Source organism: Pelodiscus sinensis, chromosome 1, assembly GCF_049634645.1.
Source record: "Pelodiscus sinensis isolate JC-2024 chromosome 1, ASM4963464v1, whole genome shotgun sequence".
NCBI lineage: Eukaryota > Metazoa > Chordata > Testudines > Trionychidae > Pelodiscus > Pelodiscus sinensis.
The window spans coordinates 247,031,519-247,046,509 of record NC_134711.1 but is presented as its reverse complement, the minus strand read 5'-3'; the positions used below and the strand labels follow the sequence as shown (position 1 = coordinate 247,046,509).

At 45.3% G+C, this 14,991-nt stretch overlaps 1 protein-coding gene across 1 annotated transcript in view; it reads right to left on the bottom strand.

Annotated features, from left to right (window-relative positions):
* Window positions 1-14,991, bottom strand: part of NALCN (sodium leak channel, non-selective) — a 362,634-nt gene that overhangs the window by 326,784 nt on the left and 20,859 nt on the right. The window contains exons 2-3 of the mRNA XM_075918747.1: window positions 14,449-14,595; window positions 12,874-13,056 (exon numbers count right to left, since the gene is read on the bottom strand). Of these exons, the coding sequence (XP_075774862.1) occupies window positions 12,874-13,056; window positions 14,449-14,556 (291 nt within the window). The 5' untranslated portion in view covers window positions 14,557-14,595. The remainder of the gene's footprint in view (window positions 1-12,873; window positions 13,057-14,448; window positions 14,596-14,991) is intronic.

Sequence of the window (14,991 nt, the reverse complement as noted above, 5' to 3'; positions counted from 1 at the left end):
AGCGGCAGCGGGGTGCCGCGCCTCTGAGGCTTTGCTCTGGCAAAGTCTCAGAGGCGCGGGACCCCCCCCCCTCGCGGCTGCGGCTTCAGTCCCGGTGCCTGTGGTCTGCTGGGGACCGTCCCCAGCAGACCACAGGCACCCGGACTCAAGCGGCAGCAGCGGCGGTTCCCGCGCTCCTGAGGCTTTGCTCTGGCAAAGCCTCAGAAGCGCGGGAACCCGCCCAGTGCCCCTGGTCTGCTGGAGACGGTCTCCAGCAGACCAGGGGCACCGGAGCAGCTTACGAACGGGGCTTTCTCGCCCCGGAGCTCGCAGGTAGCAATCCGCTACCTCGACCTCCGGGGCGAGAGCCCCGTTCGTAAGTGCGGATTCGACGTAAGTCGGATCCACGTAAGTCGGGGACTGCCTGTATTTAAATCAATTATTTAAATCTCCTTGATTTAAATCAATCCACTCTGACTATGATCCCATAGGATTAGCATTGGAAGGCAGAAAAAGTTGGATGGGAAGTAGTTCTGGCTAGAGGGAATGAGGGATAGACACTAGGGAAGTGATTCCCTGTAAAGGTTGATTATAAAAGATTTTTGGGAAGCAGTGATTCATCTGATACAGAGTTAGGGGGGAAAGCAGAAATGGCTAGGCCCATATGGCAACCAGAGTGCACTGAAAAAAAAATGAAATTCAAAATTCTTGCAATTAATTTCCTCATTTTTGACCAACTATTTACAGTAAAACTCCAGTGGTCCAGCATCCAATGGTCCGGCACTCCTGATGGTCCGGCACCATCTGGAACCTGGAAGTGCTCCGGGCAGCTGGACAATTAGAGCTGCTCTGTGCCCAGCTTTCCCAATTCAGCCGCTGCTGAAACTGACCAGCGGCTGACTCGGGGAAGCCAGGAGCAGAGCAGCTCAGCCCCCGGCTTCTCTGACTTAGCAGCTGGTCAGTTTCAGCAGCGGCTGACTTGGGGAAGTCTGGGACAGAGCAGCTGGGGTGCTGCTGGGTTGGTCCTGCAGCGCCGAGGGGTTCATCCCCCCCACTCCACCCCAGACACCTCACAGCCCCACCTTCCGATAGTCCGGCATAACTGATAATCCGGCACCCTCTGGGTCCTAAAGGTGCCGGATTATTGGAAGTTTACTGTACAACATACCTTTGTCAAGTGTGTACTCATCCATGTTTTTAATTGCTCTCTGGTTTTCTGGCAAATTACCTTAGGGACCTCTTCACACTGTGCAATCATGGCTTCCCATGAAAGTTTCAGTTGTGTACATAATACAGAACTTTGTCAGTGACAGGCAACAAGTGCGGAGCACTCTCAGCCAACCAATCAGTTAATTTCTATTAACTGACTGTTAATCTCTGTCTCCAAAACAACCCTGCAGGCTGTTTTGTTAAGGAAATCCAAATAAAACACAAAAGCTTGAGTAACATTCTACATCCCTTTCCTCTGAGCTAAGAAGATACCAAAGTCTCAAAATAATTAAAATTGCTTAGAAATACATAGAGACTGTCCCAATTTCTGAAAGCTAGGACAGGGAAGGACACCTCCTTCTGAACTATATAGCCCTTTCATGGCTGCCATTGAGAGGTTTTGCCTGGTATCATCTCTGTAAGATCTTATGCCATGTTTGTGATAACGTTATATATGAGCACCTGACAGACTGAACACAAAAAGAGTGCCTCTGTTTTCTCATTCTTCTTTCCCTATACTGAAGGGAGTGAGGGCTTTGGCATTCTTGCTGGGTTGTATTGTTAAATATGCGATGTTTGGTGTGAGGTTATGCAAAAGTAGGACCAAGAAAGCTAATTTGCCTGGTATCAGGTCCTTCCCTGATGCTCCTTCTGTCTGACTAAAAGGCAGGGTGGCTCATATGTGATTTCCTTTTAGACAATGCAGTAGGAGCCAGCATGTGACCTGTAACTACAGCTCCCAGTTTCAAAGGGCCACAACAGGTATAGTGAGGTATACACTAGGGATGTAATAGTGTAGTCGATTAACTGATTAACCAATAAGCAAAAGCTTATAGGTTAATGCTGCAGACTACACTCATTTCTCCCCTACCCACAAGTAAATTTTTTAGCAGGCTGGCCAGCAACCTGGCTCGGTGGCTTGCAACAGGCCTGGGACCTACCCCTGCTGTGGCTCTGCATTTAAAGTATATTAGGAACTAGGCTGGCAGGCAGCCTGGCTCAGTTCTGGCTTGTGCCGGGTCCAGGAGCACAGACCCCCTCCACCCCCCCAAGGACCAGGGCTGCTGCCACCCCATGCTACTGACACTGTATCAGAGGCAGCAGTGTGGGGTGACAGGCAGACAGTCGGTGAAGGAAGCTGGTTTTTCAACTGGTTCCCCTCTCAGACCAGCTCCCACCTGGCACCCCACGCTGCTGTCTCTGACACAGAGGAAGCAGCAAGGAGAGGCAGGGGGCTCCTTGGAAGTAGGGCCGGGGTGCACTGGCTGCCAGCTCTGCCTCCGGGTACTAGAGAGTAGTCAACTAACCAATAAGTATTCATGAGATTACTCGACTATTCAATTAACCAATATTTAACATCCCTAGTGTACACATGTTCCCCAAGGACCATTGCCCTGCTATACAAATGTAAATTAGCTTTCTTGGTCCTACTTTTGCACAACTTCACACCAAACACTGAATATTTAACAATACAACTCAGCAAGAATGCCAAAGCCCTCACTCCCTTCAGAATAGGGAAAGAAGAATGAGAAAAAAGAGGCGCTCTTTTTGTGTTCGGTCTGTCAGGTGCTCATATATAACGTTATCACAAACATGGCATAAGATCTTACAGAGATGATACCAGGCAAAACCTCTTTTCAGGAATGTAGCCATCCCACAACTATTAGTTTTGGAATATATTATTGTGAATTCCCTATACATTTTAAATTATGACTGCCTCAGCACTGCTGCACTGACAGATGGGGGAAAGGACAGACAGGGGCAGCCCGTCCATATAGGCGAACTAGGCAGTCACCTAGGGCACCAAGTTAAATGGGGCGCCAAATGGTGGGGCAATATCATTGAAGGGTTTGGAGGTGGGGGCACCGATTGCATGGTTTGCCTAGGGTGCCAGTTGCTGGCAGCTAGTCTAGGGCCGCCCCTGAGGACAGAGACACCTTTTCCTCTTTCCCTAGCACAGCCATGGGTAGACAGAAATAAAACTCCTTCCTTTGGGGATTTGTGCAACAAGCAGTAACTAATGCTCTGGGAAAGTGTTTCAGGAACATGGTCAAAAGCCCCGAGCTGGCTTCCTGGAGAGATAACACATGATATACTTTCAGACATAGCTGAGCAAGGCCTACTTTGAGTGTGTGCAATTAGCATCATCTGACAAAAGAGAGGAGGAGAGGTTTAGTTGTTAAATAATAACCTAATATTATATAAAAACTTAAAAAACAACAAATAATCTAGTAGCATCTTGAAGACTAACAAAACATTTGGGGTATGTCTACACTACAACGTTAATTCGAACTAACTTAGTTCGAATTAGTTAATTCGAACTAAGCTAATTCGAACTAACGGATCCAGACTAAAAAACTAGTTCGAATTAGCGTTTTGCTAATTCAAACTAGCATGTCCACATTAAGTGGACCCTGAACCGGGGTTAAGGATGGCCGGAAGCAGAGCCAGGAGGGCATCAGATGAGGACTTAGAGCGTGGAGCTGCTGTCTCAGGCTAGCCGAGGGCTGTGCTTAAAGGGACCCGACCCCCACCCCGGACAGACAGTTCTCAGGGGTGCCCCGCTTGCAAAGCAGTCCTGGCTTGGAGTGCCCTGAGTGCCCACACTGGGCACATCACAGCACTCGGTCATCAGACCGGCTGCACTTGCCGCAGGCTGCCATCTGGGGAGAGGGGGCAATTGGGGGGCTGCAGGAGAGCTTCCACCCCCAGAAGCCCACAGAGCTCGTGCCCCATTCCTCCCTCACCTCCTTTCACTTAGCCTTCCCTAGCCCCTCTTCTTGATGTACAAAATAAAGATAACGTGTCTTCCAAATTGGAATCTGTCTTTATTGAACAAAATTGGGGGAGACTGGGAAAAGGAGGTGGGAGAGGGGAAGAGAGAGGCTGGGAGAGGGGAGGGCAACTAAAATGATCAGGGGTTGGGAACAGGTCCCATATGAAGAGAGGCTAAAGAGACTGGGACTTTTCAGCTTAGAAAAGAGGAGACGGAGGGGGGACAGGATAGAGGTCTCTAAAAGCATGAGTGGGGTGGAGAGGGTGCATACAGAAAAGTTCTTCATTAGTTCCCATAAAGAAGGACTAGAGGACACTAAAGGAAAGGAATGGGTAGCAGGCTTCAAACTAGTAACAGAAAGTTGTTCTTCACAAAGCAAAGAGTCAACCTGTGGAACTCCTTGCTGCAGGAGGCTGTGAAGGCTAGAACTAGAACAGAGTTTAAAGGGAAGTGAGATCAAGTCATGGAAGCTGGGTCCATGGAGTGGTATTAGCCAGGGGGTAGGAGTGGTGTCCCTGCCCAAGGTTTGTGGAAGGCTGGAGAGGGATGGCACGAGACAAATGGCTTGATCACTGTCTTCGGTCCATCCCCTCCAGGGTCCCTAGGGTTGGCCACTGTCGGCAGACAGGCTACTGGGCTAGATGGACCTTTGGTCTGACCCAGTACGGCCACTGTAAGCTCAGGGCTCAGGGTCGGGGGTCTCACTGGACCCCCTTGATTCTCTTGCACATCTGCTCCTGGGTGGCCAGGCTGGCAGCTCTCCTGCCCTAGACGGCCACTTTCCTGTGCCTAGTGCGGAGATCGTGGACGAGGTCCACGATGTCTGCACTAGCCCAGGTGGGTGCCCGCCTCTTGTAGTCCCGGGCAAGCTCCCGGGAGCCGCCAGTCTGGTCCCGGGAAGAGGGGGAGGGCTGGGGGGCATCGGGTGGCTGGCTGGATCCATGCCAGGTGCAGGGTCTGATGGCTGGGTGCTGGAAGGCTTGCACCTGGCACGGGCACCGTAGCCAGCCCGTGCCCCTTTAAGGGGTCCGGGGCCGGGAGGGGGGCAGAAGAGTTTCCCTGGTGTTGGCCAGAGTGGCCACCAGGGAAACCTGGGGAGGGCTAGCCTCCCACTAGTTCGAATTAAGGGGCTACACACCCCTTAATTCGAACTAACTAGTTCGAACTAGGTTTAATCCTCGTAAATGAGGTTTTCCTAGTTCGAACTAAGCGCTCCGTTAGTTCGAATTAAATTCGAACTAACAGAGTGCTAGTGTAGTGCCTATGAAAGTTAGTTCGAATTAACATCCGTTAGTTCGAACTAACTTTGTAGTGTAGACATACCCTTGGAGAGTATCATGAGCTTTTGTGGGCACAACCAGCTTCTTCAAGCTCATGACACCATCTACATGTTGTTTTTTTAAGTTTTCCTAGTTACAGACTAACTCAGCTATCCCTCTGAAGCTAATATTATATAATAGCCAAGGTCTCTTCAGACTCTCACCAACTTGTCTCTCCATCTGTTTGCTCAGCCCTAACGAGAATTTAAAATGAAGAACACTTTATATGGCTTTCATAATCACAAGCATAAAATCCTGGCACTTCTATCTGAGACACTCATTGTAAAGTGCGCTTGCACAGATGTCACAGCTTTTAAAGTTGGTAGCTTTATCAGAATGTTAATACAGTAAATTTCCGATAATCCGGCACCTTTAGGACCCAGGGGGTGCCGGACTATCAGAAGGGGGGGCTATGAGGGGTCTGGAGTGGGGTGGGAGGGATGCCACCCCAGACCCCTCATATCCCCCCCTTACGATAGTCAGGCTCTGCCCCAGGAGTCCCTGATTCAGCCGCTGCTGGTCAGTTTCAGCAGCAGCTGAATTGGGGATGCCTGCAATAGAGCAGCCAGGGTGCTGCTGGGTTGATCCCGCAGCGCTGAGGGGCGGCACTACGACGCCAACCCAGCAGCACTCCAGCTGCTCTTGGGGACACCTGGGACAGAGCAGTTGGGGTACTGCCCGGTTGGTCCCGTAGCGCTGCCCCTCGGGGCTGCGGGACCAACCCGGCAGCACCCCAGCTGCTCTTGGGACGCCTGGGGCAGAGCAACTGGGGTGCTGCCGGGTTGGTCTTGTAGCGCTGCCTCTCGGTGCTGCGGGACCAACCCGGCAGGACCCCAGCTGCTCTGCCCCAGGGGTCCGGATTCAGCCTGCTGGTGAAACTGACGCTGCTGGTCAGTTTCAGCAGCGGCTGAATCCCGACGCCTGGGGCAAATCAGCTGGGGTGCTGCTGGGTTGGTCTTGTAGCGCTGCCCCTCGGCACTGCGGGACCAACCCGGCAGCACCCCAGCTGCTCTGCCCCAGGGGTCCCCAAGAGCAGCTGGGGTGCTGCCGGGTTAGTCCCGCAACCCCGAGGGGCAGTGTTATGAGACCAACCCGGCAGCACCCCAGCTGCTCTGCTCCCGGCTTCCCCGATTCAGCTGCTGGTCAGTTTCAGCAGCAGCTGAATGGGGGAAGCCTGTCCGGCTGCCCCAGCACTTCCGGATTCCTGATGGTGCCGGACCATCAGGAGTCCTGGAGCATTGGATTCTGGACTAATGGAGTTTTACTGTATTAGGAATGTGAACGTGTAACCGTGTACACGGTTAACCAATGAGCACAGGTTCCCCATGCAACCTGGCTTCTGGAGAGTCGACTGCCGCCTCACGTGTAATCGTGTAACCACTGAAATTTTCAGTGGTTACACAGTTACTTAATTACACGCATTTTAACATCCCTAGTTAATATAGTACACACTTTCAACAACAAAACCATGGAGTCTGAACAATTAAAAAAGCAAGGCCTCTGTAGTTATTGCCTGGACAATAGTGGTTAAACATTATCACCAGGTACGTAAGTGCTAAGCATCATAAGACTTGTATGCACAAGGGAATCTTAAAAAGGACCCTTTTTTTGGTAACCATGTTAAAACTGTCATGCAGATGGCAAGTTCTACTTTTGAATTACTGTGCTTACAGGACTATTTTCCATTTCACCTATATTCCAACTTTTCCTTTCAGAATGTGGAATGAGAATGAAAACTGGTGATACTGAACATAAATATTTTCAGTCGTCTGAATAGTGTTCTAAAAGATCTTATATTCTATTTTCTAAAATGTTCAGCATAAATGATATTTAACACATGCCTATGCCACAGTTCAATTTAGTAGACATCTGTTAATACACTTTATGAATTATTATTACAAAACATACTGATGTGGTTAACTCAAATGCTCCACAAATTCATGAGAACGTCAGAGAACAGAATGTGCAGTATGTAAAAATCATTAAAATAAATAATTTGTGCATATAGGTCCCATACAAATACTGAAATATGGAAACTTTTTATCTGTAAAATATTATGAATCTGTAAAAATAAATCTTGGTAATAATAAACTACTTAGCTTCTATATTAAAATAGATGTTTATTTTTAATAATTGATTTTTCATAACTAAAAATATATGAAATAGCTCATGATTAAGGAAACATTTTTTTCAAGGTAACTTATTTGATGAAATCATTAAATAAACAACAACTAATTTTTAACTTCATTAAAAATGTTCAGTCAAAAGACAGGTAGTCATGAAAACTATCCTAAAATCATATATTCCTGAATTGATCTTCTTGAAACCAATTTCAGAATTTTGCTTAACTGGAAGTATTTTTTAGTATCTTAGACTAGGTCTACACTGCAATGTTAAATTGTAAAAAGAAACTCAATTTGTGGTATGCATATTGTGTATCTTTTTTCCGATTTACTTTCAAAAGAGGCTTTTCTTAAATTTGGCGCATCTACACCGTGCCAAATTTAGGGAAAAAGTGCTCTTTTGACACATCCCTTATTCCTCATAGAATGAGGTTTGCAGGTATGGCGAAATTTAAAAAAAAAAATGTTTCGGAAAAGCAGACACATTCCCTGGATGCAGCATTGCTTTTCCAGGATGTCTCCACTATCCTGGAAAAGTAATGCAGTCTAGACGTAGCCTTAGACTATAGCTCATGATAGGATTGCATAGAAAGATACAGCATCACAGTGCAATTTAAAATTCTATGCATAGAAGGTACATAATAAGCTAATATAACATACAAAAAGAATATATATAAAAAAACCAATTCAGTTGGTAGAATTCTTCTCTCAATTACACTACACATATCCAAAGTTTTTCAGATAACTGCAGTGTTACCAAGAACACATTTTGGCCCCATCACTGTATATTCAAACACACAATTTCTCTCGTGTAACAATTTATTTTAACTTATTCTCTAAGCAGTAATGCAAATAACATTCATTGCAATTCTTTGTCAGTGTGACGGGCCGTCACTGCCCCGGGGGGAGGCTGGCCAGAGCCACCCCCCCACTGGGAACCGGCGGCCAGCCCCGAACTCCCCAGCGTTACCCCGGCGTAAGCCAGAGGAGCCGGCAGGACCACTTGCCGCCGCGCCTGCACCAGCAGGGGAGCGTTGGCCCCTCCCTCGAAGCCCCGCGGGGAGGGGGCGGGGCGAAGCGCAGCGGGCGTGCAGCGGGGGCGGAGGCTGGCTCGCTGCAGGAAGGGGAGGGGCCCCGGGGAGTGGCCCCGGGCAGCGGCCGGCGCGGCGGGCCACTTTGAAAGGGCTCTCCACCGGCGCAGTTGAAGGCAGCCTCCCCGCAGCGGCAGAGGAGCGGCCCCCAACCGAGGACGGATCCCAAGTGCCACCCAGGCCGGCAGGTGGCCAGACCTTGACTCTGGGGCCATAGGGACAGCCGTCACCACCGGCGGTCGGCTAGCCTCTCCTCCGACAAGGGCCGAACCCCACCACGCCAGACCCGGCGGGAACGGCCAAGCCGAGAGCGGACCCGGCCAAGGGAGCTCTCCCTGGTGACTTCCCCCGGACGACCCAGGATCCGAGAGACCGAGCCAGGGTAAGTTCTGGGGGTTGAGGCGGCGCCTCCAAAAGCCGCCAGGAGGGAGAAAGGAGCCCGGGGCAGGACACTTTTGGCATCCATGGGTGGACGGGTTACGGAGGGAGTGACCCCCTGTCCACTGCGCCAGGGCACTAGCAAGCCCCGACGCTCAGAGCCCCGGGCTGGGACCCGGAGAGAGGGTGGGACCGGGACCCCCTCCCTCTCCTAGAGGAGCATCCCGCTCCCAACGACCATAGAGATAGCAAAGTGCAAGTTAGAACCCCGCGAGGGGGAAAAACCCAGACTAGGGGCTTCGGCCCCGCCCCGCAGGGACGGGTATCTATTTTAGGGTTCGCTGCCCCCCCCTTCTGTCCGGGAGGGGGTGATCGCACCCAAAAACTTGGGCCCCATAGCAGGAACCCGGGGTACAACGAGGGACCAAGAGAGGAGAAGAGGGTCCGCAGATCCCCCCCCCCCCTCGGGCTGAGAGGGGATGATCGCACCCTGAACCCCTCACAGTCAGGTAAAATATAATCAACATAAAATTAGTAAGGAGCCAAATTTTCCCAAAACTAGTGTATATTAGTGTTGTTTGCTTATATTCATCCTTTGTAATTTGACATAGTTTCCACTTTTGATCTGACTCCTTTTGGATTTTTAGATCATGTAAGATCTCCTGGTTGAGAGCTCCTGCCATACTTTCTATCTTTCCTACGCAGTGGAATAGTTTGCTTTTGGGCCCTTAATAATGTCCCTTTGAAAAACTGCCAACTCTCTTTTTTTCCTCTAAGTCTTGCTTTCCTTGGGACCTTACCTGCCAGCTCTCTCAGTTTACTAAAATCTGCTTTCCTGAAATCCACTGTCTCTATTTTTCTGTTCTGCCTTCTACCATTCCTTAGAATCATAAACGCTATGATTTCATGATCAAGTTAGATGTCTTCAAGTCAGCAGGCCTGATGAAATGATGAAATACATATTAGATTACTCAGTAAGCTGACTGAAGAGATATCAGAGCCATTGGTGGTTAACATTGAAAAGTCATGGAAGAATATGTGAGTTTCCAGCGGACTGCCATTAGAGTTGCCTTTTTCCAATTTATAAAATGGGAAATATGGATAAGTAGGAAACTACATCTTAACTTCTGTGCCAGGAAAGATAATGGAGTAAATAATTTAGGAATCAATATGCAAACACCAAGAAGACAATAAGGCAATAAATAACAATCAGCATGGATTGATCAAGAGCAAATCATGTCAAACTCAACCTAATAGCTTTCTCTGACAGGATAACAAGCTTTGTGGAAGAGGGGAAGCAGGAGATGTGGTATATCTTGATTATAACAAGGCTTTTAATACTGTCTCCCATGATCTTCTCATAAACAAACTAGAGAAATACAACCTATAATGTGAGTGTATAAATAGTTGGAAAACAATTCCCACAGAGTAGTTATCAGTGGTTCACAGTCAAGATAAAAGGACATATCCACCGGGATTAGTTCTGGGTCTGATTCTGTTCAATGTCTTCATCAGTGATCTAGATAATGGCATAAATAGCACACACATAAAATTTCTGAACAATACCAAGCTAGGAGAATGCTTTGGAGGATAGGATTAACATTCAAAATGATCTGGAGAAACTGGAGAAATGATCTGAAGTAAATGGGATGAACTTCAGTAAGAACTAATGCAAAGTACTCCACTTAATAAGGAGCAATCAGTTGCACACAAACAAAATGGGGAATAAATGCTTAGGAAGGACTAAAGCAAAAAGGGCTCTGAGGGTTATAGCGGAAGACTCTTTAACCTATGAGGACAGGATGGGGAAGGAAAACTCTGATGCACTGGCCGCAAGCGGTTCGTCAGGATTAGTGGCTGCTGAGCTGTCAGACGCTTTCTTTACCTGAACGTCCATAGGCATGGAGCCCCACAGCTACCAGTGGCCGCAGTTCACCATTCCATAACCCTAACCCTGCTGAATTGTGTGGGGCCAGTGCACCTATGCCCCACCTCTGTCTAACCGCTCACGTTGAAGAGGGCAATTCTTCTCCCTCCTCCATATAACCAACTTATATGTACTTGACAAACACTATCACAGGGGTGGGGAACCATTTTTGGGACAGGGCCGCTGATCCACAGAAAAATCAGTCAGGTGGGAGGCAGTAGGGCCTGGGGGGCCAGCGTGGGCTTCCCAGTGCTGGGGGGAGGGAGAGTCCTGACCCTACAGGCCGGATCTAGGCAATCCAGGGACTGCATCTGGCCCCTAGGTCTAAGGGTCCCCTATCATGTCCCCTCTTAGTCGTCTCTTTTTTAATTAAACAAACCTAATTATTTCAGCCTTCCCTCATAGCTCATGTTTTCTAGACATTTAATTGTTGTTGTTGCTCTTCTCTGGGCCTTCTCCAATTTCTCCATCTTTCCTGAAATGTGGTGCCCAGAATTGGACACAATTCTGCAGTTGAGGCCTAATCAGTGTAGAGTAGAAAAATTACTTCTTGTGTCTTGCTCACAACACTCCTGTTAATGCATTCCAGAATGATCTCTTTCTCTATGTCAATAACTAAACCATTTAAGAAGATATTGAACAGAATCGGTCCCAAAACTGATCCCTGTGAAACCCCACTTGTTATGCCCTTCCACCATCATGGTGAGCATTATACCTAAGACACAGGAGGTAACTGTAGACAAATTGAAGAGACTCTATAGGAAAGCAACAACAAAGAGACAATACTTAGAAAACATGACCTATGAGGAGAGATTTTAAAATGGGCTGGTTTAGTCTTGAGAAAAGAAGACTAAGGGAGGAACTGGTAACAGACTTATTAAGAACTGTTATAAAGAGAAACTTAAAAAACAACGAATGGTCTTGCAGCACCTAAGAGACTAACAAAACATGTAGATGGTATCATGAGCTTTCGTGGGCACAGCCCACTTCTTCATCTGAAGTTACCAACTAACTCAGATACCTCTCAGAAGCTGTTCTAAAGAGGACTGTGATCAATTGTTCTCCATACCCACTGATGGCAGAACTAGTAATGGGTTCAGTCTGCATTAAGAGAGATTTAGATTAGATATTTAGAAAATCTTTATAAGAATAGCTAAGCACTGGAGTACGCTTCTAAGGAAGGATTGTGGAATACACATCATCAAAGGTTTTAAAGAAGAGGCTGGACAAACACCTATCAGGGATAGTCTAGATATAACCGGTCCTGTCTCAGCACAGGGAGCTGGACTAGATTACCTCTCAAGGTCCCTTACAGCTCAAAATTTCTATCTATAGATTTGATACTTTTCATTCTCAAAATTAAACAGAAAGGCTGTGTCTAGACTGGTAAGTTTTTCCGCAAAAGCAGCTGCTTTTGTGTATTGAAACAGAAAGCTGTAATAACATCAGAGAAAAGATGCTACAAAGGGATGAATATCTCTTACGTTAATGGAGATCTTTGCTGATTTATGTTTTCTAGTGCCATAAATAACTATGTAGGCAGGCACAATTAGACTATCCCAGAATCATTACCAAAGCTGCTCAATAGTAAAAGTATTTTTACATAAAGATGTTGATAAGAAAAAAATAAAAATCAATGGAGAAATATAACACCTTTCACTTAGCTTTCGTAAAAATTACAATGTGAGAGATTCATCTTATTTTAATCAAACAACTGACTAATGAAGGTAAAACATGATTTGACTCTAAATATTTTCATATTATATCTCCCTTAAAATAATAATTTCTTTTTACATTATTGGAAGTACAAACAATCACTCAGTTCATCCAATAAAACTTGCCAATGGGAAATACTGAATATGGGTATCAGCATAATTTCTTTTTCAAAGATTAAATATATAATAGACCTGCATATTAATCTACTGCATTTTTTATATGACATGCTATTCCATACAATTGAAAACTTTCATATAGAAAAGATTTGAAGTGGAAAAGTTTTTCCAAATAGTTAAAATATCAGAACAAATTCAAATATATTTCTCTTTGTAAACAATTTTTTTTGAAAGCTCACCTTGACTATCCCACGGATATGCATTTTTGCTATCATCTCTGCAGTGTAGAGAAACATCAATAGAGTATCTAGAGCAAATGTCAAATATTGAAGAGGAGGATAATGCTCAAAAGTCTTTGGGGTGTTCATACAAACAGAGATAACACTGATGATGGCACAGATGCGTAGCAAGGAGTGGACCCACTGAAAAATGAAGGGTTAGAACTTAGTTTTGATCTTACAAAATAGTATAAGTATTAGATGTCTATAATTCATCTTGACATCATTTCATATAAGATTTTTCAAATATCCTGGTCCAGATTCTTATGATCTTTTCCCCCTCAAAAAACAGGCATTTCAGATTCTAGTTAAGAAACAACATACAACAAGCAATTTGGCTCATTAGGGATAATGTAAAGTAGTGGACTGAGCACTGTTTCAACCTCTGCGAATTTAGGAATGTATGTCAATAATATTACATCTTATATTTATGTAATTAATCTTTGACTTTGTTTCAACAGCCAATGGCGAAATTCTACTAAAATTAGTAGGCGTACTAAATGCATGCAAATTCTCTTGTGAATGATTTCAGTGCTAAAACACTGAAGCACATTTGAAAGGGTCTAGCATCCATAATGCAAATGAGATGACAGTTGTCTACCATGAAAAGTAATAGAGAGGTAGCTGTGTTAGTCTGATCTTGCTAAAACAAAAGGAAAAACTATGTAGCACTTTAAAGACTAATAAGATGGTCACCACCTATTAAACCATCTTGTTAGTCTTTAAAGTGCTACATAGTTTTTCATTTTGTTTTACCATGAAAAGAACATCTATGGCACATATTAATTTATTTCAGATTATTTATCTTTCTGCTTCTGAAATAAGCATGCTCCTTAAGTCCTGAGACAAGCATAATTGAAATTAACAATAAAAATAAGTATGTTTCAGAATTCTGAAGAATAGTGGGCGCTGTCAAGTAAGTTATAATTTATACTTATAACAGTTATTTTCAAGCTACAGTATTTGCAGGAAAAAATAATGACACTTTCTTAACACTATCTATACCACTAAAAAATCAGTTCTAACCTACAGGAAATAACCTTTCACCATGCTGGAGCTACTTCAGTTTCTATGTCATCTTCCTACGTGTGCCGGACATTAATTGGTCCAAGGATATGGGGACAGTTTTTCAAGCGGATTAAAATGACTGACCTAAACACCATTCTTACATCAACAAAGAAAGTGAACCAGGATCTGAGAGATCAACACTTTTATAAACTTGGCTTGCAATTTTAATCACTCAATGCTGACGATCAAAGCTAGCTAAAAGGTGTGCAGGGAGGAGAGATTTTTAAAAAAATCCAGCAAATTACTTGACAATGATTGTTTCACCATCCTCAAGACTTTCCAATAATTGATGGAAACATTATTGTATAAAAATTAGATATATTACCTGATTGATATGCAGCTGTAACCAATTCACTACTTCTGACTAAAATCTACTTGTTTCAGTATCTTTCTCAACTTTCATGAAAACTGTAATTACAAAATGTCATATTTCATTTGTAATTGGTTGCTAGTGTGAAATCAACTTACTGGTTTGTTAATCCATAGGATATCTGCATTGTCTGACAAAGATTCATCAGGGCCAAAGTCTGTAACTGGCTGGGCTTCCACACGTGAGCTTTGTTTCCGTTTGAGCATCCTGAAGTTAACTTTGGCTATCTATAACAGTGAAGCCCCCTTGGAAAGAAAAGAAACAAATTTATTATACGACCCATTCTAAAGACCCTGTTTGAACACCTTCGTAACCAGAAAACCTGTGTCACTAGGCTGGGCTGCTCTTGTACTTGCTGATCAACAGGGTATCTATATAAAGCACTGAAAGAGAATCACTTCAGAAGGTTTTACACAGAAATAAGCAACTATCATAATTTTAAAAATTATCAAATTATAATAAGAGGAGAAACAGAATTACCAGGCTTGCCCTCAAGTGAAAGGAAGAATAGCATTCCATACATAGGCTCAAACCAAAGTCATGATGGGGTTGATCTGACTCATTTAAGTTAATGCCAACACTCCCGTTAACTTCACTGGGGCAGGAAGATCAAGCCCTATGAGCAATAGGCTAGAAAAGGG